This window comes from Marmota monax, unplaced genomic scaffold (genome assembly GCF_021218885.2).
Source record: "Marmota monax isolate L192 unplaced genomic scaffold, Marmota_monax_Labrador192_F-V1.1 WCK01_AAM20220418_F8-fsc00063, whole genome shotgun sequence".
NCBI lineage: Eukaryota > Metazoa > Chordata > Mammalia > Rodentia > Sciuridae > Marmota > Marmota monax.
Window position 1 is genome coordinate 8,756,504 of NW_026693726.1, and position 25,643 is coordinate 8,782,146.

A 25,643-nucleotide genomic window follows, 5' to 3' on the forward strand; every position below is an offset into this window, starting at 1 on the left:
TTTCCAACACTTCATCCACACAAAACCTAATGCTATTAACAAACACCAGTGCATCCAGTTGTGTTCTATGTTTAAGTGTAAAGATATCGATCGAATAGATTCTAAAGAGATCATACACACCAACCCACAAGTCCTTAGCATGGTTCAATTTCTGAGAGTAAGGGAGAGAGAAAGGCTTCTTAAATACATCACATTTCAAATGTAAATATAGGGCTGAAAACTGCTCTGTCCTTTCCCATTTGAATAACCCATTCTTGTATCCCTCAATCGTGAATGGGACAGGCATGCCACTATTCATTGCCAAGTTTTGCTGCATGAATGGGGAAAAGCTTAGGAATCTTTAGAATCCTGTAATTAATCTCTGTAATCTCAGCATGTTGGCTAAGACCTTGCACAGAGCAACTGCTCTAAAAACACTTGCCAAAGAGCTGAGCACACTCAGTGGGACCTATTCTATTTACCCGAATGACTTCAGAGGTTCTCTGCAAGGCCAGAGTTCCTTGGCTGCACGAGAGTGGCCAAGGGCTGTAGAGATGGTCAAGGGGATTCATGTCATTCTATCTGTATTTGCCAGTTATTCATACTTCTGCCTAGTCTCTCCTATTTCAGTACCAGAGCCCTACGCAGCCTTGGACAGTCCTAGTTTGTGTCTGTTGTCCTGGAATATTATTTCACTCTCAAAAGTACCTTAGTTTGGATGAAGAATTAGTGTCCTCCTTGGCTAACCCATATGTAGAGAGCTTTCAGAGTATACTCCATGGGTGCAATAAGCAAAGATAATAAAGATTTAAAATGAAACCCCCATTCTTATTGGATTTGGGGAAAGGTTTCATTTGAAAATAAATTCTAATGCTGAAAATGTGAAAATAGGAGTACACCAATATTCAAATACACAATGTCCCTAAGAGTCAGCTTTCTTTAACCCATTAAGTCCCAAATTTTCAGTTCTGCAAACATAATAAATATTCAAATATTATTTTAAAGTTCCCACAAGTGATATATTCATTGCTCGACTTAAGTTTTCATGGGTGTTCTGAGATAATGTGACAAAATGAACTCAAATGGGAATTATTTGTCTTTAAAATTAAAAATGGTAAAACATGAAAAACATAACAAGAAGAAACAAAGCATATTAACAGGAAGAAAATACTATGTAGTTCTCTCTTCTGGCCCAAGTAGTAGCTGAATTATAAACGTATTAATACCTGGTCATAGTTCCTTCTAGAGGTGAAACTAGAACAAAACAAACAACACTGTGAACTCCATAGAAGCTAACGATAGTGTTTATACATCTCCTTCCACGGGCCTTTATCAACTTTTAAAATTTAACAAAAATACATTCTATACTAGAAATGCTTTAATAACCCATATAAAAGAATTAGCCCTACCAGTTTTTATGCTCCTGTTCCCATCTTTGTTTGCCACCCAGACTCCTTTGTTTCCCAAGACTTGAGGCAAAATTAAATAAGAAACATAAGTAACATGTAAGATCAATTCAAGAGTCAAAGAAAAGGTTTTTTAAGATGGATTTATTAGGAAGTACAAATGGCCAGGGTGTAGCACTGTAATAAATATTCAAAATCACATTATGACATAAGAGGTATCAGTTTTCACGTTCCCAGGGTGCATAAAACAAAACAGCAACTCACGATGGCTTGAGCAAGGAGATTTATTGTCTAATGTAGCAAGGGCAGAGGCAGGCTGGCTAGATCTCAGCCCAGGCTTCATCCGCTGACCGGCAATCAGGGCTCCCAGCTGCAGGCTCCATGGAGACAGGACGATCTTCAGAAGCAAAAGCATCACATCTCACTCTGCTTCTCTCTAGATTTGAGGAGATCTTTGCAAGATGTTCCCAGAAATCTTCTGTTTCAGATATAACAGTCCAACAGGACCCACTTCCATGCCTAAGCCGGAAAGAGGGACTGAGTGTCCACAGTGGCCTGATGGTCATTATGTTGTGAGTCCACCTCAGCAGACATGGCATGATTTAGAAAATGAATCAATTCCTTTACAACATACTTTGTTTTAGTTCTGTAAGCTCACCAGATAAATTAGGAGATTCTTAAGGTTTTGCACTGAGTAACTACATAATTATCCCTCCAATTTTAATTAAAAATGGAAGAAGCAATTTAAAAAAATGAAGTTAGCAGTTTAAATCATTCATAGCAATCTTGATCAACCAATAAAATTACCCTGACTCAGGCTGGGGCTTTAGTTCAGTGGCAGAGCACTTGCCTAGCTTATGTAAGGCCCTGGGTTCGATCCTCAGCACCACATAAAAATAAACAAGTACTAAAGGAATTCTGTCCATCTACAACCACAAAAAAAAAAAATTAAAAAAAAAATTTTAAATGAAAAAAAAATTTACCCTGACTCAGTATTTGCTAACTTTATTCACTATTGCCCAATTCTATCTGAACAGAATGAAAAATGAACAAATATAATCCTTTCCATATATGTGATAATTGCAAACTTACTAAACTGCATATTGCATTCATTATTCAACAAGCATTTATTTCACACCTATTTAATGCAAGGTACTATTCTATAGTAAATGAACATACAAGATACACCTACCTTCAGGGTGAAGGAGCAACTAAAAACATTAAAAAAAAAAAACAAACATATGAACTGTTTAGAGCCTATTGGTTGGGATAAATGGTATAAGGAAGACCAGTGCAGAGAGGACCAGACATTAGGAAAGAAGGAGGGTCTATTTATATTAATGGGCAAGGAAATGGCTCACAGAGAACATCTCAACAAACTTCTGAAAGAAATCAGGAATGCAGCCATGACCATGACACTGGAGAATTCTCCAGATAAAGGGAAAAGCAAAACAAAAATGCTTCAGCTAGGTAAGTTCTTTATGTGGGGAACAAGGTGACCAATGTGACAGGACAGAAGTGAGCCAGGATGTGAGCACCAGAAAGGAATGCCCTGGGACACTAGGTCACTGAGTGAACACTTCTCTTAAGAATCACAGTCATCCCTCAGTGTCCATGGAGAAGCGATTCTAAGACTCCCAAATATAACAAAATCTGCAGATTCTCAAATCCCTTATATAAAATGGCATAGTATTTGCAAATAGCCTATGCATATACTTTCAATCAACTCCAGATTACTCACAATACTGAATGTAATGGAAATATCATATATATAGTTGTTATACTGTATTTGTTTAAGTAATAATGACAAATGTCTGTACATGTTCAACAAAATGTGCACTGTCCAAATATTTTTGAGCCATCGTTTACTGAATCTATAGAAGTGGTGACTGAGTAGGTGGACCCTCTTAGATACAGAAGGTTGACTTTTTATGCAAACAGCTCTATCAATTAAATGTGGGAATTATAAGTAGTGTTTTGCTTCACCAATTTCATATATCTATCCAATAAAAAGCTAAGATTTTTTGTAAGAATTAGTTTATCAACCTTTGGCTTACTAATCTAATGGTGCACACCAACTAATGCAAATTTTGGACTTTCCCATCCAGGTTACTCCAGCTATTGTGATTTATAAAGAGTAAGTCCTCAGAACTACTACTGCTTCATATGCCAGTAATCTAACAGTATAAAGTAACATACCTCAAGAATAAGGCCAACAGGTACATGAAACTTGGCAAATATTCTGGGAAATCAATACACTGGAAAGGCACACATACTAATTGTTACTAATCCTTCTTGTTGTTAGTGGCTTGTATAATCAGTGAACATGGATCTTAATAAGTATACTAACAGCAGTCCCAAAACGTATCAAAAATATGACTACCAGAATCTAAAAGCTGTCCCGTGATATAAATAAGAACCATACCAGCTTCAAAGTATCTTTATATGAATCAAGATGATCAGACAGATTTCAGAAAGAGGATGATGTAAATCACAAATTAAATACCAATAAAAGCATCCAAGAGTCTGGTTTCAGGTGCCCAAAAAGGGACTGCATAAAGACTGGAAGGAAGGGGCTCACTTTACCATCATGCAAAACACACTTATAGGACACACAACATAACATAGTGCCTATAACTTCAGATACCTGAACCAACTGGGTATCTCTGAATCCCACCTCAAGCAATTTACAACTATTACCATGTTGACTTCCACAAATACAGAAAGGGAGTAAAATACTACCATAATATAGTTTTCAGGACTGAGCTCATTAAATCCAGTAAGTGAACATTTTTGCATTGATTTATTTTTTCCTTTACATCTTCTAAAGGATCAAATTTACTTGCCTCCCCTCTTCTTGCAAGCATATACAGGGCAACATGAACACAGTTATGAACAACTTCTAAGACAGTTAAAACTTACTGCATTGCTGGAGAATCTTCTGGGCTTTCCTTTACAAAAAAATAATAATAGTAATAATTTTTTCTTCTTTCTAATAGTCTTCAAAAACATTCTAAGACAGATCTAAAATATTTTTCGATGATCTGGTTTGTATATTCACCATTCTATAAACAAACGTCGAATGCCATTTATTATCAGTTACTAAGGATAGATCCTGAAGTCCTGGTCTGGCAGGAAAGCACAAGGATGCAACAGGGTGATCAGCATGATAAATGGTGCAGGAAGAGTCCAGCTACCTGGATAGAACAGACACCAGGAGGAGGTGATGGCTGGGTTGGGTCCCTCAGGAGAGGCAGAGGGTGTCCTGCCACACAGAGGAGGGGAACACAGGGAACACTGGGATGTCCAGGAATATGTGTTTGAAGGAGTCAATAAATGGGAAATAAAGATACAGCATGTGGTTATTTTACATTATTATCAAATACAACACAAAAGCTTTAAGTATAGGTCTTCTTCCTCTAATCTCTTAAAATATCAGAGAAATCACGTTTAAGTCAAGGAAGATGCAAGTGAAAGGCAGACTTCTATGGTATGTGCACACCTGACTTAACATGGATTAATAAATATAAGTATAAAGTGAAATCAAATTATATGAAAAGAGAGCAACAAAAAAAGAAATGTATGGATTCTGTTTGGTAGGGATTAAAAATGGAAACTTTCACAGAAATTGATTTCTATGTAAAAATTATAGCCAAACCAACAATAAAAAAATCTAGTAAATGTGATTGTGTTGTATCCTTAAGCAAATGAAAGATAGGAGATGAAAGATTATTACTATTTTTTTCATATTTATCCAAATAAGATTTCTGTGGAAATAACCTTTATGATTCTGCCATACAATACTCATCCTTTAATTTCCTAAGAACAAAATTTTTCTCTTTAGCTAAAACAGGACAAAATGGAAAGAGTTTAACAAACTAAGCCTAATTTGCCCAGTAACTAAATGGTTGCATTTTTCATTAAGTCAATATTCTTATATATTATTTCAGTTAGTCTAAAATTATTGTTGACAAAGTATCAGGATGGGCTCTCTTATTCTGAAATGTCCATTCTTGCCCATCCCACTAAACCTTCTGTATCTGGACAGGGGTAAAAGTAGAATTGGGAAAAGAAGAAAGGGGAGAGAAACTCCATAATCTACTGATTTTAGCATCAAAAAAGAGTGGCATATAAATATTTCCTTGTTGGCCAGTCCCATACTTATCCCTCCTTCTTTTGGTAAAAGAATATTAATTTTCTTTTGGAGAACCAGTTTTCCCTCACTCAACATTTTAACAGTGCATATTCAACAACACCTCGACATCACAACCATAGATTTCCCAATCCCTGTCCCCAAAATAAAAATTGGGGCTACCAAAAGCATATGAGTCTTTGCCTGAGAAGGAAGCTGACATTCCTGGAGAGTCCAGAAATGGACAGAGAAGCTCAGACCATTATTTGAACAACCAGACCCAAAATAACAAAAACAAGCAAACATAAACAAAATAAAACAAAACAAAAAAACCTACCCTGAGCTTTAAAATTATTAGAGCCAACAAATATTTTCTGTCCATGTAAGCAAATTTGAGTGGATTTAATTCATCGAACCCAAAGAATTCTGGACAATACTCAAAAGTAAATATTTCTCCTGAGGAAGAATGATGAATGCCTTTTTGATAGAAATATAGTAACACTGAGACTTCAAAACTGGAAATAAGGGTTAAGAAGGGTTTTGTACAATGCAATAGAAAAAAAATCTCAAGGACCATAATGTTGTTTATACAGAAAAAAAAAAAATGTTCTAAGTACAAAATAAAGTTAAAAGTTTCACAATTATACTATCAAAGTTCTCTCCATTTTACCACAGACTTAAGGGTATAACTTACTTCTTTTTTCTACCTTGTACATTCCATGTCCTGTGTTTTCATGTTGTAGCAGTATCATCTAAAGAAATAAGCTGTCTTCTACACCCCACCCCTCAGTGCTGGAAATAAAACCCAGAGCCTTATACATGATAGGCAAGCACTGTGTCACTGAGCTCCACAACAACCCGAGAACTAACCATTCTTATGTTACACAGGTAACATTTATGATTACGTTCATTTGTTCTCTCAATCTCAACAGAAGAAATTCACATCCAGTTGACCCCTTTTACAAAGATACATTCATTACAAAGGGTAAAGAACTCAGTCATTTGTCTTAAAACTTGTTGACAACAGTATGAACAGGAATCATTGCTCTAGTGCTTCCAAATTTTAAAGTGCTGACTGAGACACCTTGGTTCTGTTATTATTTTACCCAAGTAAAGGGGAACTGAGTGCCCAATAATGAGCCAGCTGCTTAGGTATATACAGTTATCAGACAGTTCTCACAACCTCCTTGAGACCAGGACAAATTATCTTCGCCTTACAAATGATGAAAACAATCATTTCCAAGAGATACTTTACAGTGAAATAACCAAAGTAATCAATCTTGAGAATTTTTACCATTGGGCACCAGCAGGAGAAAAAATAGTTGAGAACAAAGGAAAGAGGAACCAAAGTTAGAAGACATAGCCCAAGCTACCAGACCCCTTTCAGAGAAAATGACTACTGTACAGTTAACTTAAAACATTTAAAATCAAAAATCATACTTGTTCATTCCTTTTCTCTGTGTCAATGGAAGTCCACTTAGGGAGTGCACATTATCCAAGAGATCATTATGAGAACTGCTGAAGTTAGAAAATGGCATGGTTACACAGGTCATAATGAGATAAAGTATTCTCTATGAACCAAGCACTTTTAGATTTAACTCAAGTAGCCCTTCTAGGTTAACTCAAGTAATCATGCATACTGGATTTTTTTTTCCATTTTTTTTTTAACCAGTCTCTTCCTCACTGAGAAATATCAAGAGGATCATCTACATAAAATGCAAATGACTCAGAGTAAAACTGAAAATCTTATTTAAATAAATAAAGATTTCAAAACGTTAAAAGTGATGTTAAAAATAATGAAAATTAACCATCAAAACCCAGATAAAACCCAGGAATCAAATGTTCTAACAAATGAAAACAACTCAATGATGATGCAAGAGCTTCCAAAGAAAGTAACTAAATATTACCAATTAAACAAAGATACCTGGGGGGAAATAAAAGACCCTCAAATATTTTTGTAAAACTAACCATCTTTTTAGGGTGATGTATTACTCAAATGTAAAATACTACCACACAGAGCTTAAGAGAAAGTATGCCAATTATGTCACATTTTTTAAAAATTCTAAGTATGATATAGAGCAATTTAAAACAAATTTTGTTAGGGATATAAGAAAAATTTACATTCTTAGCATTTAATTTTCATTTTTTAGTTGCTTCCTCAAACTTCTGATTCCTAGCTGCTTACAATTATGAAATTTTAATTCCTGTTTTTAGTTTGATTTATTTCTTTATTTGTTGGTGCTGGGGATTTAATCCAGGGCCTTGTGCATGTAAAGCAAGCACTCTACCAACTGAGCTACATCCCCAGGCCCAATCTAGATTTATTTTTAGAGGGTAATGTTTCTGGTTTAAATTACTCTGATGCCAATATGAAGGGGTAGGGGGGACGGAAAAAGCTACCTACTAAACAAAAGACTGAAAAAAATCAATAATGCAAATATAATTTTATCCTTAACTGAGACCAAAGCTTGTCCTGAACTAAGTTTTATAATTGAACCAGAATTGCCAAGGCAGTTGGATAAAGTAAGACCTCAACTTCAATAAAATTCAGATGAAGCTGGCTCCAGAGGCCGTGGCAGGAGGATCCCAAGTTCAAAGCCAGCCTCAACAATTTAGTGAGGCCTTAAGCAACTTAGCGAGACTTTGTCTCAATACTAAAAATAAAAAAGGGGTGGAGATATGGCTCAGTGGTTAAGCACCCCTGGATTCAATCCCTGATTTTGGTTTTTTGTTTGTTTGTTTGTTTGTTTTTTAATCAGTTTAAGCCTTTTTACTAAAGAAAAGAGAAAGAAAATAAATTAAGTCCCAGTTTACAAACACTCCTGAAACAATGTTTAATCGTTTAGAGATGTTTCAATTCTTTGGGGAGGAATGGGATTTGGTCAAGATGTTGTGAAAATATTATTTCTTCAACAATCTGATGTCAGATATGAGCTATTTCACTCCTTGAGCTAATGTTTAAAGAAAAAAAATGAGATAAATAAAGCATTTCAAAGCACTAAACAGCAACAGATAGCAGTTGTATGCTTCTACTGCTCAAGTTATTCTAAAACTTTTTCACTTCTTTGCCCAGAATTTAACATTTATGTACTTTCTGCCCCATTGCCATTGAACTTCTAGAACTAAGGTAAAAATTATTAAAATGTCCTCAATTTTAATTTGACCTCAAATGCAATAATTTTCTACCCTTCAGTAAGGGAGGAAAAAAAATTACTTGCAGAAAAAAAATCACTTATAATCATTTAAAATTTTTCATATAAATTTTTAAAATCCATTTATCTCTGCTGCAAGATTTAGCATCAGAATACAATTTGAAACTCTTGCAACCTTTATATGTGGTGCATTATCCGTTTTGCTTCTTTTTCTGTCCAGTTCTCAGATGGAACTTCCCTCCTCTTTTCCCAGAAGCCACCTTTCCTACAGGGAATATGTCAAGCAGCTTGGGTGGTATCCACTCAATCCCCAGCCCTAAGCTTTGTGCACAGCACCAAGCCTGGGAAGATTAACTGCAAAAATAGTTTCCGTTTAAAAGAACAATCACAGATGGTCACCAGACGTAACCAGGACAGATGGTATTCTTACAGGGACTTTTGGCCCTATCCATCCCAGGAAACCAGAAACATGCATTTCGGGTCTGGGGGGTCTAGCTCTCTTGTTCATCAAGTATCTCCATGTGGAATAAAGTCATGACAAACCAGAAAGGCCAGAATTTGAGAAAAAAAAAAATAGAAATAAATAGAGCTCTGATTACAGATTAGGACTAGGGATCTCCTCATCCAAAGCCAAGGTCCTTTGTTTGGTAACCAATGGACCCATAACATTCCCTTTTTGGTTTACTGTTTTCTGGTATTCTATAAAAACAGCAGCAAAATCCTGGCTAATCAACAAATGAAATGCCACTTATCACATATTACAATTTCCTTGGGCCTTAGTTTTTACCCAAGGAAAAAAACAGGATTGGATTAGATAAAGATATTGGATTATTTTCCAGGATTTCCCCTTTGCTATGTAATTCTGTTATGTAAGTTAGAAATTCTGTCAACTACATGGCTAAATATTCAACTATAAGAAATTAATCCTGCCGGCATATAAGAAAAGGGCCCACAATAATTTTGGATATACTTTTACTTAAGTTTGCTCATTTCTAATTTGAAATATCTTTAATTAAGCCAAAAACATTTACTTCTAAGCTTTTCATAGACAAAAGAGAAGAAAGATCTTTTCAATAGTGCTTTTGATTCCAATATCAAGTTACTTTTTTGAAGCAGTAATCAAAATTGGAAATTTGAAACTTCATGCACATAATAATACACACCATTCACAGAAACGCATTTCTTAATAAAATTTCATTTTATTTAAATGTCTTCTGATGGACTAAATTCTGGTCTCAAATTTCAAATTTTTAGAAACGGTAAACAATTATGATACAATCGAATAAGAAAAATATCTGTTATTCAACCAAAATACTTGAAAAAGGTGCTGTAAAAGGATATCAAATGTGAAAGGATTAAAGCCTTTTTCTATCTATTCTAAGTCTATGAAGGTATCATAAAAGCCTTCTAAATTGCTCTTCTATCTAAAATTCTCTGATTCATGACTCTTTCCAGAGTTCACAGAATGGTGCATCAGGCATGGGGTAAACACTGAGCATTTGTGGGATGACAGCAGAGGGAGCTGTGGGAACAGGGAAGAAAGAGTGAGGTGGTTGAGCAGGGATGAGAAATGAAGGGGCAGTCAGAGGTGAGGAAGGGGGTATGAAAGATAGGAAAAGACTAGGAGAGAGAGGTTTGAAAATGGGAAGTGGGGAGATGGGAAAGAAAGATCTGGGAAGAGCCTGAGGAAGGAGAAGGGAGGACCTGGGAAGGGAAGTGCCCCTGAGCCTGGGGAGATACCCACAAAAGAGCTGGGTTACAGGAAGAGAGTGGAGGGTAGAAGTATTCGAAAGAGAAACAGGGAAGCAAGAAGGAGAGAGAAGAAAGCAAAGGGAAAACAGAGAAAGCACTCACTAGCTGAGCACTTACACTCAAAAGTTACGTCACTGCACAGAACATCTTATAATCTTACTTAACTCCATCAAAGTATTTAACATTAATAAATCTATCACAATTCATATTGCCCATATACACTTCTCTGAAGACATGATCAACAAAAGTAGAAGTTATTAGATATTTTATAACATCTTAGAAGCTTTGAGTTTTTAAAATTTCAAAGTGCAACACACTATGTTTAAATTTCGAAGAACTTATTGAGCACCAAGAAATACATTCATGGCTAGTGTACACATCTTTCCAACCTGAGCAGTACTAAAGTGTCTATGCCCCATAGCAGCCAATCACAATGGAGAACATCACCTACATCCTGGGAGGAGGATGGCGGAGCCTTAGTTCTTCCTCCTCTGGTTATTTTCTTTTGCATGCCTGGCAGAACTTTTACTTTCCTTTCTGTCATCTTTGTCTCTGGATGCTGCTCTGCTAGAGATATCTTTCATGTTGGCTTTTTTCCTATTTTCCTTGGTTTTAGCACTTTTATTATCTAGGTCCACTTTCTCCTTTTCTTTATCCTTTCGACTCTTAGGAGACTCTTTTCTAGATACATCCGTATCAGCAATTTTCTTATCCTTCCGGTCATCCTCCTTCTCTTTCTTCCCCTTTTTCCTCTCTTCAGTCTCCTTCCTGGATACAGATTTCTCTTTTTCCTTCTTGAGTTCTTCTTTAATGGGTTCTTTAACTTTCAGGTTTTCCAATCAAAGGAAAAAATGTTTACTGATGGCATCATCCCTTAATCCATAGAACAGCCACTTGTCCCCACGCACAAGAAATGCTCATTCAAAAAAAAAAAAGCTACTGTAATTCAGTAGTTTTTAAGTTGGCTAAAAATAGATGTAAATTTCTATAAAATATCAATTTTAAATGAAATGCTAGAAATTTGCCATCATATTTTTTCAGCATGGAATACGGTTTGACTTGTCCTAAAGTTAACATGCAATATTATTCAAGTGAGTCCATTTGTAAGGGCAGAACTGGACACAAAGGGTTAACACACACTTCGTTACTATTGTGACATAAGTAAAGGAACACTGATAATGTAAGATCAAACTTTCCATCACTTGTGTTTGTACAAAGATAATTAAGAATTCTCAGCTTGAACAAAACTTGATGTCCTTAAAATAACTGTATGTAATCCTTGAGAAAGTTATGCACAAATAAGTTAAATACCATATAATAGTCTTAGTTAAGAAAGGAAAAAAAAATTACATACATATGAAATTTTAAAATCATCTGAGGTATATCAAACGACAACTTCAATTACATTTTTGGGTATCATCAACATTTTGAAAGCAGTATTCCTTTAAGTATGTTTCCCTGTTAATTGATGAAGCACCACTCAAGCCAACATACATGTCTTCCATGTTCATTCGGAAGAGAGAGCAATTTCAATGAATGCACAATACCAAATCTCCTATAAGGTACTGCTTTTGATTTGCTTTACACAGAGTCTAATAGAGCAGTTAACATATCTTCAAATTTAACCTTCTTGCTCTCTCACCAGGAAATCAAAAGATGTTTACTACATAATGTACCATTTAAGCAGTAACAAAGAAAATAAAATGTCTCTTTAATCTGATAAAATGTGGAAAACGTATTTGCCCATCAAAACTCTAAAACTCACATAGCACAAAAGGTTATCCAAAATGAGCTCTAGATTTGAAGTGCTTACAAAAGATACTTCTGTTGCTATATCTTTCTAGACAGCCTAATAAAATTTTGATTGACCAACAAAAATATCATGTACAGTTTCTCCATTAGTTGAATTTCCTTGTTGCTTACATGTGTACATGTAGATTAAATATAAACAATCTTGAAATTTCCTGGTAAGCAACCAGGAAATTCTTCCATTCTTCCTGACAATCCCAAGAAACTCCTGTGAGAATACAGAATGCCATTCACATAGAATCACCCAAGCTGTCATTCTACTTCAATGTTGCTTATAGAATAATGTAGAAAATGACATTGCAACATAGTTAAATGCTCTGCAATGCTATCAGCTCTTATGCTACATACTGTTTTCAAAAAACCAAATGTTTAAGGTTTAATTTGCCGTTGTAGGTCAAAAAGTAAAACTATATTTTTTGGACATGTATTTCATTATCACTTATTCATAAATAAAATGGTAAAAATTCTGTTTCCTTTGGGCGAATTATTCTGGTGGGATACAAGGTTAAAACTTAAATTTCTTAAAATGGAAACACAAATCCCCAAACCCAGAAAAACAACAAAGAACACTTTCACAAATTCATAAAGAAACTCATGTACATCCCCCCGCCCCCTGCCATATCCTTCTCACTGGAGAAAATAAATGCTTACATGTGAATAAGAACACTTGTAAGGATATAAAGTAAGGCTGTAATACTAAACTGTTAGCCCACATAGAATGGTTGACAGATATAGCAATTTCTAATTAATTAGAATATCAAATAACAATTTCTGTATCAACATGATGCAGGGCTCCAGATTATAAACCTCAATATTCATTTAACTAGAAAGTACACATTTGATCACCTTAGTTTTTTTCCTTGTGCTGTAAGACAGTGAAATCAATCACTGATGGTTATCTTTTTTTACAGCACTAATTCAAAAAGTTACACCAAGAATGGTTTTAGGTAGCAGGGTGTGTACACATAGATTAAATATAAATAATCTTGACAAATGTAGTATAATTCTTTATATGTTCTTAAAGACTGTTAGGAAGGTTTGATAATACAAAAGAAAATTAATTAAAATTATAGGTTCAATGTAGAAATTCTTCTATGAAGTCTTTAAAGAAACTACTTCTAAGGTGCACCCAAAACCAAAAAGCAATATTATTTTGCATTAGTAGCAGCATTTTCATAACATATCCAAAATCTCATGCATCTTCAAGCACTAAACTTGATTCACTCAAGGCTAATTCAGAAACAGAAATACCTTTAGCCTTAGCTTTTCTCTTGGCTACCCCACCAGGTCCTTCTGTTGGTATTTATAAGATGAAAATAGGTTATAAAGAGAAAACATTGAAAGAATTAAAGAATAAGCACCTATAAAAGTTAAAATCAATGCCTTTATGAAAATAATCACTTAAATGCATCCTTAAAGTTAATAAAAAGGAACTCCAATAAATAATAAAAAGGAACTCCAAGTATCATTTATGTGTCACTGTAGAGCTTCATTCTCATTATCTAAAGAAGATAAATGCAATCTAATTAACTCATGATCTTGTCAACATTACAATTTGCCTCAGACCTTTAAACATTATTGGCTGTAGAAACACCTAATTACCACTGGAAAGGGCATTTCACCGCAGGTTTTGAACCATCCTCCTGGGCCACAGATAATCAGTTACAAGCACCAGGGTAGAGGACTGAGGACCTTATTTCCCTGCTCAGTTCTACTGCCCTCCAAAAAAAGACAACATATTTTAATAAGAATTTAGTCTTCACTGTTTTTGAACAAACACTGCTTTTCTCCATCATTTCACACTTCCTTTAAAAATATCACATAAGCATGTAATAATAATAATAATAATAATATATGTAGGGACATATTAACTAGTTCACTCTACAACAATAGCTTCTACTTTCCCTGTTGGCAAATCAAAGTTCTGATAATGAGTTTACTTCTGACCTAACAAACATCGGTACCACATGCCTTCCTGTGCACTCTGTTCTAACCAGGCTGTAATCAGAAACTCATTGAATTAATCTCAATTTTCCTTTTCTATTATTGCTCAGTTTCATAAGTGCCATTTTATATTCATGTATCTTAAATTTCTACAGCTGAATTCTGAGCTGCCAATCCATTTCTCAGGCATGTTAGATGGGAGGTATGTTCTTCACTGTTCATATGGTGGGAAAGATGGCAGCACCATGCATCGCCAATCAGAGTTAAAGCCTAAGGTGTTGTCAAAAGAAAGACCCAAACCCTAATGCGTACTCCTGCTGCAAAGTGCAGAACTTACTCTGCATATTTCTGAAAACCATAATCACACTCCAACTCTGGCAGGAGGTTTTTTGTGCTGTCTTATATACTGCTGTTATATTGTTTCTATTATCCTCTATTCCTATATAATCTCTTCTTTCTTTATCTGTAGCACATTGTGTCTATCAAATGAAAAACCACATTTGAGAATGGTAATTTTACTTAAGTTGCAATATCACATTTCCACTCTGGAAATAAAGGATGAGTATATCTTACTGCTAACTACACATAAAAAGAAAAAAAAAAAAAAAAGAAAACATGTGGTCAATAGCTTCCTGGGCTATATCTATCCAATTACTTAGGATACAAAGATAACCTAACTAGTGCATTTATACAAGAATTATTTTTCAAAGACAAAATATGATTCTTTCCTAAACTCTGTCAAAAACAGAATCTCATATGCTTGTTTTTTCATGTTGTTTGTGGGAATGTAAACTGGTGCAACGAATCTGGAAAGCAGTATGGAGATTCCTCAGAAAACTCAGAATGGAACCACCATCTGACCCAGCTATTTCACTCCTCGGTTTATATCCAAAGGATTTAAAATCAGCATACTACAGTGACACAGCCATGTCAATGTTTATAGCAGCTCAATCACAATAGCTAAACTATGGAACCAACGTAGGTACCCTTCAATAGATGAATGGATAAATAAAATGTGGTATATATACACAATGGAATGTTACTCAGCTTTAAAGAAGAATGAAATTATAGCACTTTCCAGTAAATGGATGGAGTTGGAGAATATCATGCTAAGCAAAATAAGCCAATCCCAAAAAACCAAAGACCAAATGTTGTCTCTGATATGCAGATGCTAATTCACAATAATGAGGTGGGGCACTAGGGAAGAATGGAGTTACTCTAAATTAGGTAGAGGTGAGTGTAGGGAGGGGAGTGGGTATGGGGGTAGGAAGGGTAGTGGAATGAAACAGACATTATTATCTTATGTACATATATGACTGATGTGATTCTACAGCATGTACAATCAGAAGAATGAGAAATTATACCCCACTTATGTATGATATATCAAAGTGCATAAATGCATTCTACTATCATGTATAACTAATTAAGACAAAAAAATTTAGAAAACAGAACTGTGTAATATGGAATGCTTTATTAGACCACTCCCCCACTAAAGTTCATGTCAGAATAAAAAAACCAAACCTACTCTTGTAATACTAACTTTTAAATACATGAACATTGGTGAATGTACAAAAGATTTCAGCATAAAGCATTAAAATACACATCTAGAACTGCCAATGTCCCGTTCCTGACTGCTGCATGTTATTCAATGGCAGGCCAAATTTTCCTGTTAAAAAGTGAGGGTGTAAAAAAATCAGACTACCTTCCCAACGCCCACTCTTTTAAGATAGTCAAAAAGAGCTACACTGATAAAAAAGTTAGCATTAACCTTCATCGTGAATAAACCAAAGTACTAGATAAACATCAGATTATTGAAACACTGAGAAATGAGTATTTTACTCAAAACGTTTCCAGTTTTGGTATAAATCCTTAAAGTAAAACAAATGATCAAAGAGCAACATAACATAGAACATTCCAGAGTATCAATGTCAGCTCCTTTTCCAAACTTAAAAAAGTATAGTCAATTTTTAAGTATTTTTAACACAAAAAGACTGAGCTAATAACTGAAACCAATTATATCCACTCACTGAAGAAAAGACAGAAAGAATCCATAGTGCTTGGAAAATAAGTTCATAAAGGAGTCCCTGAATTACCATGTTAAAGAGTAGTGTCAAGAAAACGTATTCTCCAAGTTAAAGGAGCTGTTTTAGGAAGGAAAGCATGAACAATGGTGAAGTTCATTGTTACAACATGTCCAGTGAGATTCTTCCGGTAGTTTTACAAGTGGTAGAGGAGGCAGTCACACCCACCCACAAAACAGAGGTGGAAAGAGAGGCAACCTGAGCCCCAGGGTGCCCTTAAGGGTCTTCATGACTTCATTAGAAGAAAATCAATCAAATGGCATAACTTCCCATGATTCTAAGGATGAGAAAAGACATAAAGGTTTGCAGGATCTGTCTGAGTTTGTGTGTTTTGGAAGCTAGAAGATAAACAGCCACGTCTGTAAGAAAAAGAAAGCAAGTTACTTGGGGAGAGAGGATGTGGTGGGAAAGAGGAGGTGCACAGGTGAGGGAGAAGTCAGCTTTGGAACCAGGAGACTCAATGTCTGAAAAAAAAAAAAAAATGATACATGAGAGAGAGGTTCAAAAAATTCTACAATGGTCAAGAAATTTTATAAAGTAAAGAGAAGATAATGGAACCAAAGCCACAGGTGACTGTCTTAGAAAAGCAGAAAACAAAATCATCTCTGCAGTAGGATAAATGACCTTGGAAGATGGAAGAGCATGCAAAGGGTTTAACTTGGATCAAAGTGTGAAATATGGTATATCAAGAACTATGTAATGTTTTGAACAACCAACAATAAAAATTAAAAAAAAAAAAATAGAATATCTACTTAAGAGAACAAATGCCAGAGTAGTAAGCATCTCATTCTTTGCAGAACTGAATTCTTGTCAACTGTAACCACGGCTGATGTGGACTCTCCTTACAGTGTCAAAAACCAACAAACACATCTATTTTTTTTTGTTTTTGTTTTTGTTCCTTTTCTCTTTTTACTACCATAGCCAATGCAGGGGTTGGGAGGTTTAAAATGGAAGAAGTCCATCAATGAAATTAATCTCAATATGGTATGCTTTAAAAGTTTCCAAGAAGTATGGAAAAAATTCTATCCATTGATCTGAAAAGAAAGCTCTTGTTCTTTATAATCCATTTGGATGAAAGCTGCTTAAATTGATGGAGTACATTCCCATTTAAAGCAGTCTAAAGAAGCACTGGGATATAGTTAAAGTCAGAGGGAATGTCAAAAGTAACCACCATATTGTCTACTTTCTTTTCACCATTTTATGGGTATTCTGGTGTTTTTAAAAGCAATGATTGTTATCAGATCTGATGACTACTTAGAATTTTTATACAGAAATTTGGGAAGGAAAAAAATAAAAATAAATGTCTCATTCTTCCCTTAGAATGTGAGGGAGTCACCGAAAGGTAAAAGGTCAATTATGCTATTCTGGCAACTGCCTATGAACCACTGTCACATGCATACTTTTAAAATTAAATGTCCTCTATGAAATTGAAATGCCGGGATGGTTAAGACAATGCTTGGACTTTTGATTTCGCCACATGGAATGGACATGATTTTAGAATCCTGGCTCCACTACAGACACCCACCCAAGTAGCCACTGCAAACTGCCAAACTCTTGGCCCTAGAAGAGGAAGGCTGGCATCACTTTATACTCAGGCCACTTCCCACATACTCTGGTGACAACTGTGAGTCACTGTGAGCCTCGGATTCTCATCTCATCCTTCCCATACTGGAATACTACCATTGCTTCAAATTGATCATACGTGGCCAAAAAGAGGCCTCAAACACCTTAGTCACGGGCAAATGAGCTAAACATAGTGTTGCTCCAGAGGTGAAGTGTCTTCTTGGTAAAATGCATGTCAGGACACAATACCATTTCCTCTTAAAGAGCTATAATGACAGTATTACAAACATTTGTGGGAAAAAAAGAAGCTACAAACCACCAACCCTCTATGGTGAGTAGGAAGAAAATAAGGGAAATGAAAGACCTAAAATAATAGGAAATGATTCCATTCAGTAAATGAGTTTGAATGAAAGTAAAATACAGAGGCAAATACAATGAGACAATGGGAAGCTTACCTGAAGACTTTTGTTGCCGTAAGCCAATTTAGTGTATGAACTTCAAAATGTCATTTCTCTTGGAAAAAACAAAAAGTCTAATAATTTTATTACTTATTAAAGCTGGCTTTAAGAAATTCTCAGTATTTCAGTTATCCGATGAGGAATTCCTAGGCTCTTAATTATTGGGATTAGCACCTGCATATAATATTATTTATTTTTTGTGTGTCAATATTTTATCTTCCTTTAATTGATTCTTTTTAGTTATACAAAACAATGGAATTCATTTTGACATAATTATAAAAGCACAGAATATAATTAGCTCTAATTCAGTCCCCAGTACTTCCCCTTTGTCTTTCCTCCTCCTCCTAATATTATTTAAATATTAATGAATGCCATGTGTTAAGATCAGCTTTGAAGAAGGATAGAAGTAAAGCCTAAGATCTAGTTCAAGGAGTCCACAATCTAGTTGATATCTACTACTAATTATTCCATAGATATTTCAACAACCAGAGAATACCACAACAGGCAGAGAATTTGGCATATCTGTGCCATCAATCAATTTATAAAAATAAAGTCTGAGTCACTGAATTCTTATAAGTGTTCCAAATAAACATTATGATGGATCAAGATTCCACATTCCAAATCACAAAAAGTATGCTGTATGTTTATAGACTTAACCAGTTAGCCCTGAGTCTTCCTTGGAAATGGTCATTGAAAGTACTAATCCCCATAAGATCCGACTGTCAAGTGTTCAAATTAATAACTGGCTATGTCTACATCTGCTTTTGATAATTCTCTAAAGAATTAACCACAGCCAAGTCTGTGTTCTGTCTAATTAACTGTAAGTGAAAACATACCAGAATTTAAGTGGAAAAAAAAATTCTTACATCTTTGGATAATGCTCTATAAGACAGAGAGACAAGTTAAAGGGTAAAGAATCAAATGCAAGACGAACAAGGAGAGCCACCCAGTGTTCCATCCTGTCCTAGACATCTGCAGGATGCCCAGTCAGCAAGCTTATAGCCAGGCCTTGGGTTAGTAGGCTCAGCCCCTAGAGAACACTTCTGCAGCTGGCTTAAACCACACCAAATATATCCCAGGCAAAATCAGAGTTGAAAAAAGCCCATGTGGAAACAAATCCCCAGGACTCCCCTGCCTCGTTTTTGCATCAAACTTCTTTGCCTTCTCAATTGACAAATGGCAGTGCATTTGAAAAAGCAGACCCTACACTACATTTAGCATACATCATATTCTGCAGTTTTTTCAAGTTGTTCGAAACTGAAAAATCACTCAGCTAAACGTTGTTTGACTTAAAATTCCATAACCAGAAATACTCAAATGTGCAGAATACAATGCTGTATTGTTAAGTTAGCTCTTAAGTTTAGAAGACATGAGATGAGAAAATATTATATGAAAATTACAAAATTAATCTCTAAAAAATTAACAATTATAGCATATGTAATAATAAAACATAAACAAAGTCATATTGATCAGCTGAAGATATTTTATACCAAAGTTTTGCAAACAACTTTATTTTCTCTCTCACACACACACAAAATACCTTAGGGACAAGTTGAAGGAGGTCACAGAAGTCAGGGGTTCATTGGCTACCTGCATCATACCTTCCTCAGAGTCTTTTCAAATTGTCTAATTAGAAGTGGCACAAAATAAATGGCAAACGATCACCTCACATCCTTCATTTTTTTTCCACTTACAAAAATAAAGCATAATTAATTTCTGTATACAGACTATGAATTAGTATCATGACATAGAGAAATTAATTACAAACATTTTAACACAAAAATTTAATTATTTCTCAACGAAACCACCTTCTAGGGTTAATGGTCATGACACATTAATAAGTAAGATTGCTTTAATAAGTATTTCATTTAGTTAAGTGAATTTCATTGAGTAGCAGCCCTAAGACTGATTTTGAATTTAAACCTTGTCTTTGATAGTTCACAGCATTCAAAATGGAAGACACAATAAATACCAAGACTGAATTACTTTTCAGAAACAATGTTATTAAATAACACTCACTGTAATTCTTAGTGGATACTTGTATGTTTGAAAATCAGAAGCTTTTGACTGTCAAAAAACATTGATAGAATAAAACCTATCTCCTGAATAATGAGGGCCAGACAAACCAAAGTCTTAATAGTCATTGAAGCTTGAGAAAAACCACTGTACAGGGAGCAATATGCATGTCCATATCTAAAAGTAGCTACAGAATAAAGGCCGCTCTTATTTTAGTAAGATTAGCAAGTGAGACAGTCTTCCCTGACCCACATACATGGTGAGCAGAGAGGAAGGATTCCAGAGTTCTGATTTCAGACTTTTTCATTCAGGCTATCATTTTATCACCAAGAAACAAAAATTTGTCTATTCCCCTCAGAATAAATAGATGAATAATCCATTTGCTTAAAAGTAATTTGATTAAATGTGGAAAAACAAGGAATATTCGAAAAGTAGAAATGAGACTCAAAATTGTCTAAAATGCAAATATTTTCATTTTAAGATCTATGAAGAAAGAGGGCTAAGCAAAATTTTAGAGACATTCAAAGAAATTTTAAAACATGAAATACCACTTCTTCAAAGAGCAACAGAAATCAAAAGTCTTAGGTCTTATCCCCTTCAAGCTGTAAGCATTTTGCCTGGGGAAAGCAGGTGAAATGCCATTTCAAAAACCCATTTTACATGTAGCTAATACAATTGCTTTTGTTACAATGGAATGAAACTCGTTTTTTAAAAAACTGATTCAAAGATGTCTTTAGATTTTTTTAATGGGAAAAATCTATTCTCTTAAGACAAATAATGACTTGGATGTATTTATAAATCTAAATATCACATTGTAACTAAGCCAAAATCAATAGCTGATAAGATAAAGAAGGAAAAAAATGGAAAAAGACTATTATTTAGGATGAATAATTTTAATATGTACAACATTATTTAAGATACATATTCGTACTTTTCCTCTTTTATAATATGCCTACTTAAAAAAAATACAAATTACCTTCTCTGGATATATACTGAGAAATGAAATTAAAAATAAATTTTGCTTTGTAAACAGAAATATTCAGACATACTACTATCTGAATTCAATAACTTAACTACACTAAGGCAAATACAGGGTGTAATTTTTAAATTATTTTCAAAGCACCATTAATACAGAATTTGACATTGAAATATGTATGACAAGTCAGTTAACCTAAACAAATTACAGATTAAAAAATAAGAACTTTTTTAAAGAATCATCATTTCACACACTGGACAAGTTAATAAAGACCAACAGAGAAGTATTTAACTTAAGAATCATGCCAGATATAATTTCATAATCAAGTTCATTAGAATCATCATCACTAGTGTGTTAGGAAGACAAGCATGGAGGGTTAAGCACAACACAATTTGCTATTAAGCTTCCAAATTTAATTTGGTAAAACAATACAGAAACCAATTATACTGCCAAGAACATCGTTTTCACTGAACTTTGTAGACAGCTACAAGAATGAGGGATGCCACTTTCTTCACTATTGGTGGGGGGAGCCAAGCAAGGGTCTAGCGAGGAGCTGCACTGGGCAAGATCACATGGGTGACTGTAACAACTTTAAGGTCACAACTGCCCCACTGCACGTTAAGCCCTGCGTAAGCCATGGTAAAGGAAAGAAGAGGAGACTGCTCCAGGTTCTCATAAGCCAGTGACTTCGGTCCCTGAATCAAAGTTACTGGTTATGTAAATCCAAAATGACACAAGTCTTTCCCTGAACCCCTTCATTCTGTGACGTACCATCAACACCATCTGTGGTTTCGCTTTCTTCTTCTTCTTCTTCTAGCATTTCAAAAGGAGTCATTATATCATAGAGAAATGAGAGGAAACCATAAAACCAATCTGAACTTTCCTCTGCTAAAATATTAAGGACTTCCTCAAGAGAATCAATATTTTCATTACTGCCATCTTTGGTCAGGCCTACATAAGAATAAAGGAAGAGAGAAAGAGAAAATTAAGGAGAGCAGTTAGGTGGAAAAATAAGCCCAGGAAGAGTGACCTACAAAGGCTGTGCATCATGGTCACAAAGGTTTACAGAAAAGGTATTTAGGAAAATAAAGAAATTGATCGAGATGCACACCTTGCAATCAACTCTTAATCCTATGTGCTAAAGGACAGCCACCATCTGACCAATCCTCACCATTTCTACCAGCTCCTAAGCAGGTTTGCCTCTTTCCCATTAGAGAGTTTTGAATTGGAAAACTGACAAAATTGTATCAGTAGACAGTAATAGGAAGAATGAACAGAAGCAGTATCAGGAAAAAAACATATACACTTCTGACAATCGCTGAATGTGCCCACTTACCAACCAGATATTATGGAGAGTTGATTATACAACCACATATAAGTATCTATCAACAAATACTTATTGAAAATAGAAAGACTCGTTTCCTCAAATGTTTCCTCTTAGGACCTGGAATAAACTTGGTAAATGCTGAAGCCAGCAAAACTAACAGGATTATTGTTTATAGTATCCATAAATGGGTATAAATAAACTCAAATTATGAAACCTAGATAAAATACTTAAATCTTCACCCATCTAAAATGGCTAACTAAAATAGTCTGGAAACTGATTCATGGCCCTTTAATTGTGGCCATAAGAAGATTAATAATTCACTCTGCCTACTAATAAGAAATGCAATCAAGGCTTTAGCCAGTCATTTGCAATAGGACCATCCCAAACTCCTCTTCCCTTCACCCATAAAATTAGCTTCAATTGCAGACTGACTTCTGGCATTTTTAAACACTGGTAGCAACAATGGGCCCTCCTAATAGAAAGAATTTAATGTGCATATTACTGTTCATGTTTTTTCCTGTGAAGAACTGGTTTGAGTAAGAAAGGTCTCTTGGCTCCAGTATTCTGCCAATACTGCCAAGGAACTCATAAATTTGAGGAGGAAAACAGGGTGGAGCATTCTGGCTTATAAGAAATGTGAACATTCACACCATAGAGATTTTCTAATGGTAACCACCCAATTCAGTCACTTAAGGCTTTGGCAACACACAATTTCCCCATGTGGCACAACTACCAGCAATCAAGATGAACAAGTAAGGGCTAACAGTATGACAGCCAATTTAAGTTTTAAAGATTACAGAGAATTTTCTCTGTTTTAGTCAAAAAAATCACATCGTGTTATTCTTTCCATAGCTGCAGGGAAGGGAAGGACACACATTGCAGTAGGTATTTAAATTATTTTTTTGCCGAGCCTAGAACATTTTCACTGAACATCACAGTTGACAGGTGTGGTAAACAGGATCTGCACTTCTACCAAATTTTTTTTTTGTGTGTGAGAATAACATCATCCCTTTTTCCTGTCTTAAAACACTATAGTTGCATATTTACTAAAATCATTTTATTTTTCTTCATTTTTCAATATACGTATTTTCTAATTATTAGGTACAAAACAAAATTGTTCTGCTCTTCAGTATGACAGGTTGAAGCGTGCAACAAACATGCAGAGGTATTTGAACAAAACTGTTCAACCACGCAACTTTTCAGCAGCCGTAAAGTTGAAAGTAATAGTCCAAAAAAGAAAAAAATCTATTCTGGGTATGTAATTCCTACTTCACCTCTAAGGGTGGCTCCAATGAAAGAGCAGGGTGTCGATGCCTTTGGCTAGACAAACTCTGGTCTTCTTTCTCAAGCTCGATCATGCATCCATCCAGTCCACAAACCTTTACCAAAGTTCTGGGAATTGTATGCAGCCTTCTATTTTGTCCCAGCGAGGTGCTAGTCACAGGACAAGAGGACAGCAGTGCAATCTTATGTGCTGTCACTCTGAGAAGATTTATTCTCAGCATTTAGTCCTAGAATATTTCATGTTGATTTTATGTGGGAAACAAGTTTTTACAAAACACATCTCTGAGCAATGTAGTTTTCAATAATCCAAACGAAAATCAAACATACTTTTATTTTTGATTATTTGACCACAAAAATAGGAAACATTGTAATCAAGAACAGGCTTAGTATATTGTCAAAGTATATCAGAAAGGCCTTAGACAGAAATAATAAAGTAATAAAATTAATGATGGTTATAAATCTTGATTTACCCATGTATTTCTCTTTTCATATTTTACAAGAAAAGCCAAACCTTAAAATGTTAAAGAAATATAAACATGAAAGTGTACATTTCCACAAACTGAAATGATTTAGATATGTGCAGACTGAAGAATCGAGAAAAAGAATATTTATTAAATAAACACCAAACCTAAGATAGTTCAATATATCTCAACTATTATTACAGCTGCCATGCCAAGCTCTCCCCAGTCTCTTCTACCATCCTCCCTCCCCTTGGACTCCTTAGGCTTTAATCCAAAGCTTGAACCCTTAAGGTTTCAGCTCAGCCCTTCTCAGGATCACCCTAGTGAGAATGGAGCCAGGAACCCTGGCTTCTCTGGGGTACATACTCACTGCATTTGCACCTCCATGACCTCTTTCTGATAATACAGAGCCCACTGAAGTATTTGTGGTCCCCAAATTTTCACCAGGTTCTATCTTTGAAGTCAACAGCCAGTAACTGCTGAGCTACAATTACCTCACTTACCAGAAGAGAAGAACTCTAACCACTGATTTCAATTCAAGTTAAGGTTGTATTCCATGCAGAGAATTCAAACAGTATAGAACTAAAGTCAGAGGTGATAGTGAGCCTGACAGTTTGCATTTGATTTGTTTCATTTTGACAAAAGCCACAAGCTAACTATGGACATTACATATAATGTAATTTCTTTATCTTTCTTTGTTTATTATTAGTCAAATTATCAAAATGAACACTGAGATTCACCACTGAGATTCTACCTCTATGTACCTAATTCTTATGTACGTAGAGGTAGAATCTCAGTGGTGAAGACAAGTTTTCATTTGCACAAGCCACATGCATCTACCTGCAAATAGTAATTCTCAGAGTGACATTTAATTAATCTTTTAGTGATTGGTTAAAAATATCAGAGGGAAGAAGCTTTTGGAATCTAGCATATGCTAAAAAATCAAATTATTAATTTAAAAAAAAATCAATAAAATACAGTAGATAAGGAGATGATTTTAAAAGAAGGGAATTTGACCCATATGAAGTTATTTTTAAATTTTTAAATAAAAAGTTCTATGATTCAGAATTCATAAATTAAAGTAATGTTTGGAATAATAAACCACTTAGAGCAAGCAAATTACCATAATCTTGATATGTAAAGTTCTACATAACTATCTTTTTCACATGCCTAAAGTTAGAGCAATCTGAAGATTTAACGTATGTACAGAAACTCTAGATATGCAATAGAATTACATAGACAATTCCATTAAGGTTAAGTCGGAAGAACAAATTTCATGGAAATTTTATAGTATGTTTCACTA

General features: G+C 34.9%; 1 protein-coding gene across 8 annotated transcripts in view; it reads right to left on the bottom strand.

The window, feature by feature from the left end:
* Asph (aspartate beta-hydroxylase) overlaps positions 1-25,643 on the bottom strand; it is a 216,223-nt gene that overhangs the window by 150,048 nt on the left and 40,532 nt on the right. For 2 of the 8 annotated variants that reach the window (XM_058584430.1, XM_058584431.1), the window contains 2 exons: positions 13,482-13,523; positions 9,847-11,244 (listed from right to left, as the gene is read on the bottom strand). The exons of the other annotated variants lie outside the window; for them this stretch is intronic. In XM_058584430.1, coding sequence (XP_058440413.1) covers positions 10,898-11,244; positions 13,482-13,523 — 389 coding nt within the window. In that variant the 3' untranslated portion in view covers positions 9,847-10,897. Of the gene's footprint in view, positions 1-9,846; positions 11,245-13,481; positions 13,524-25,643 lie in introns of those variants that run through there. 8 annotated transcript variants of the gene reach the window in all.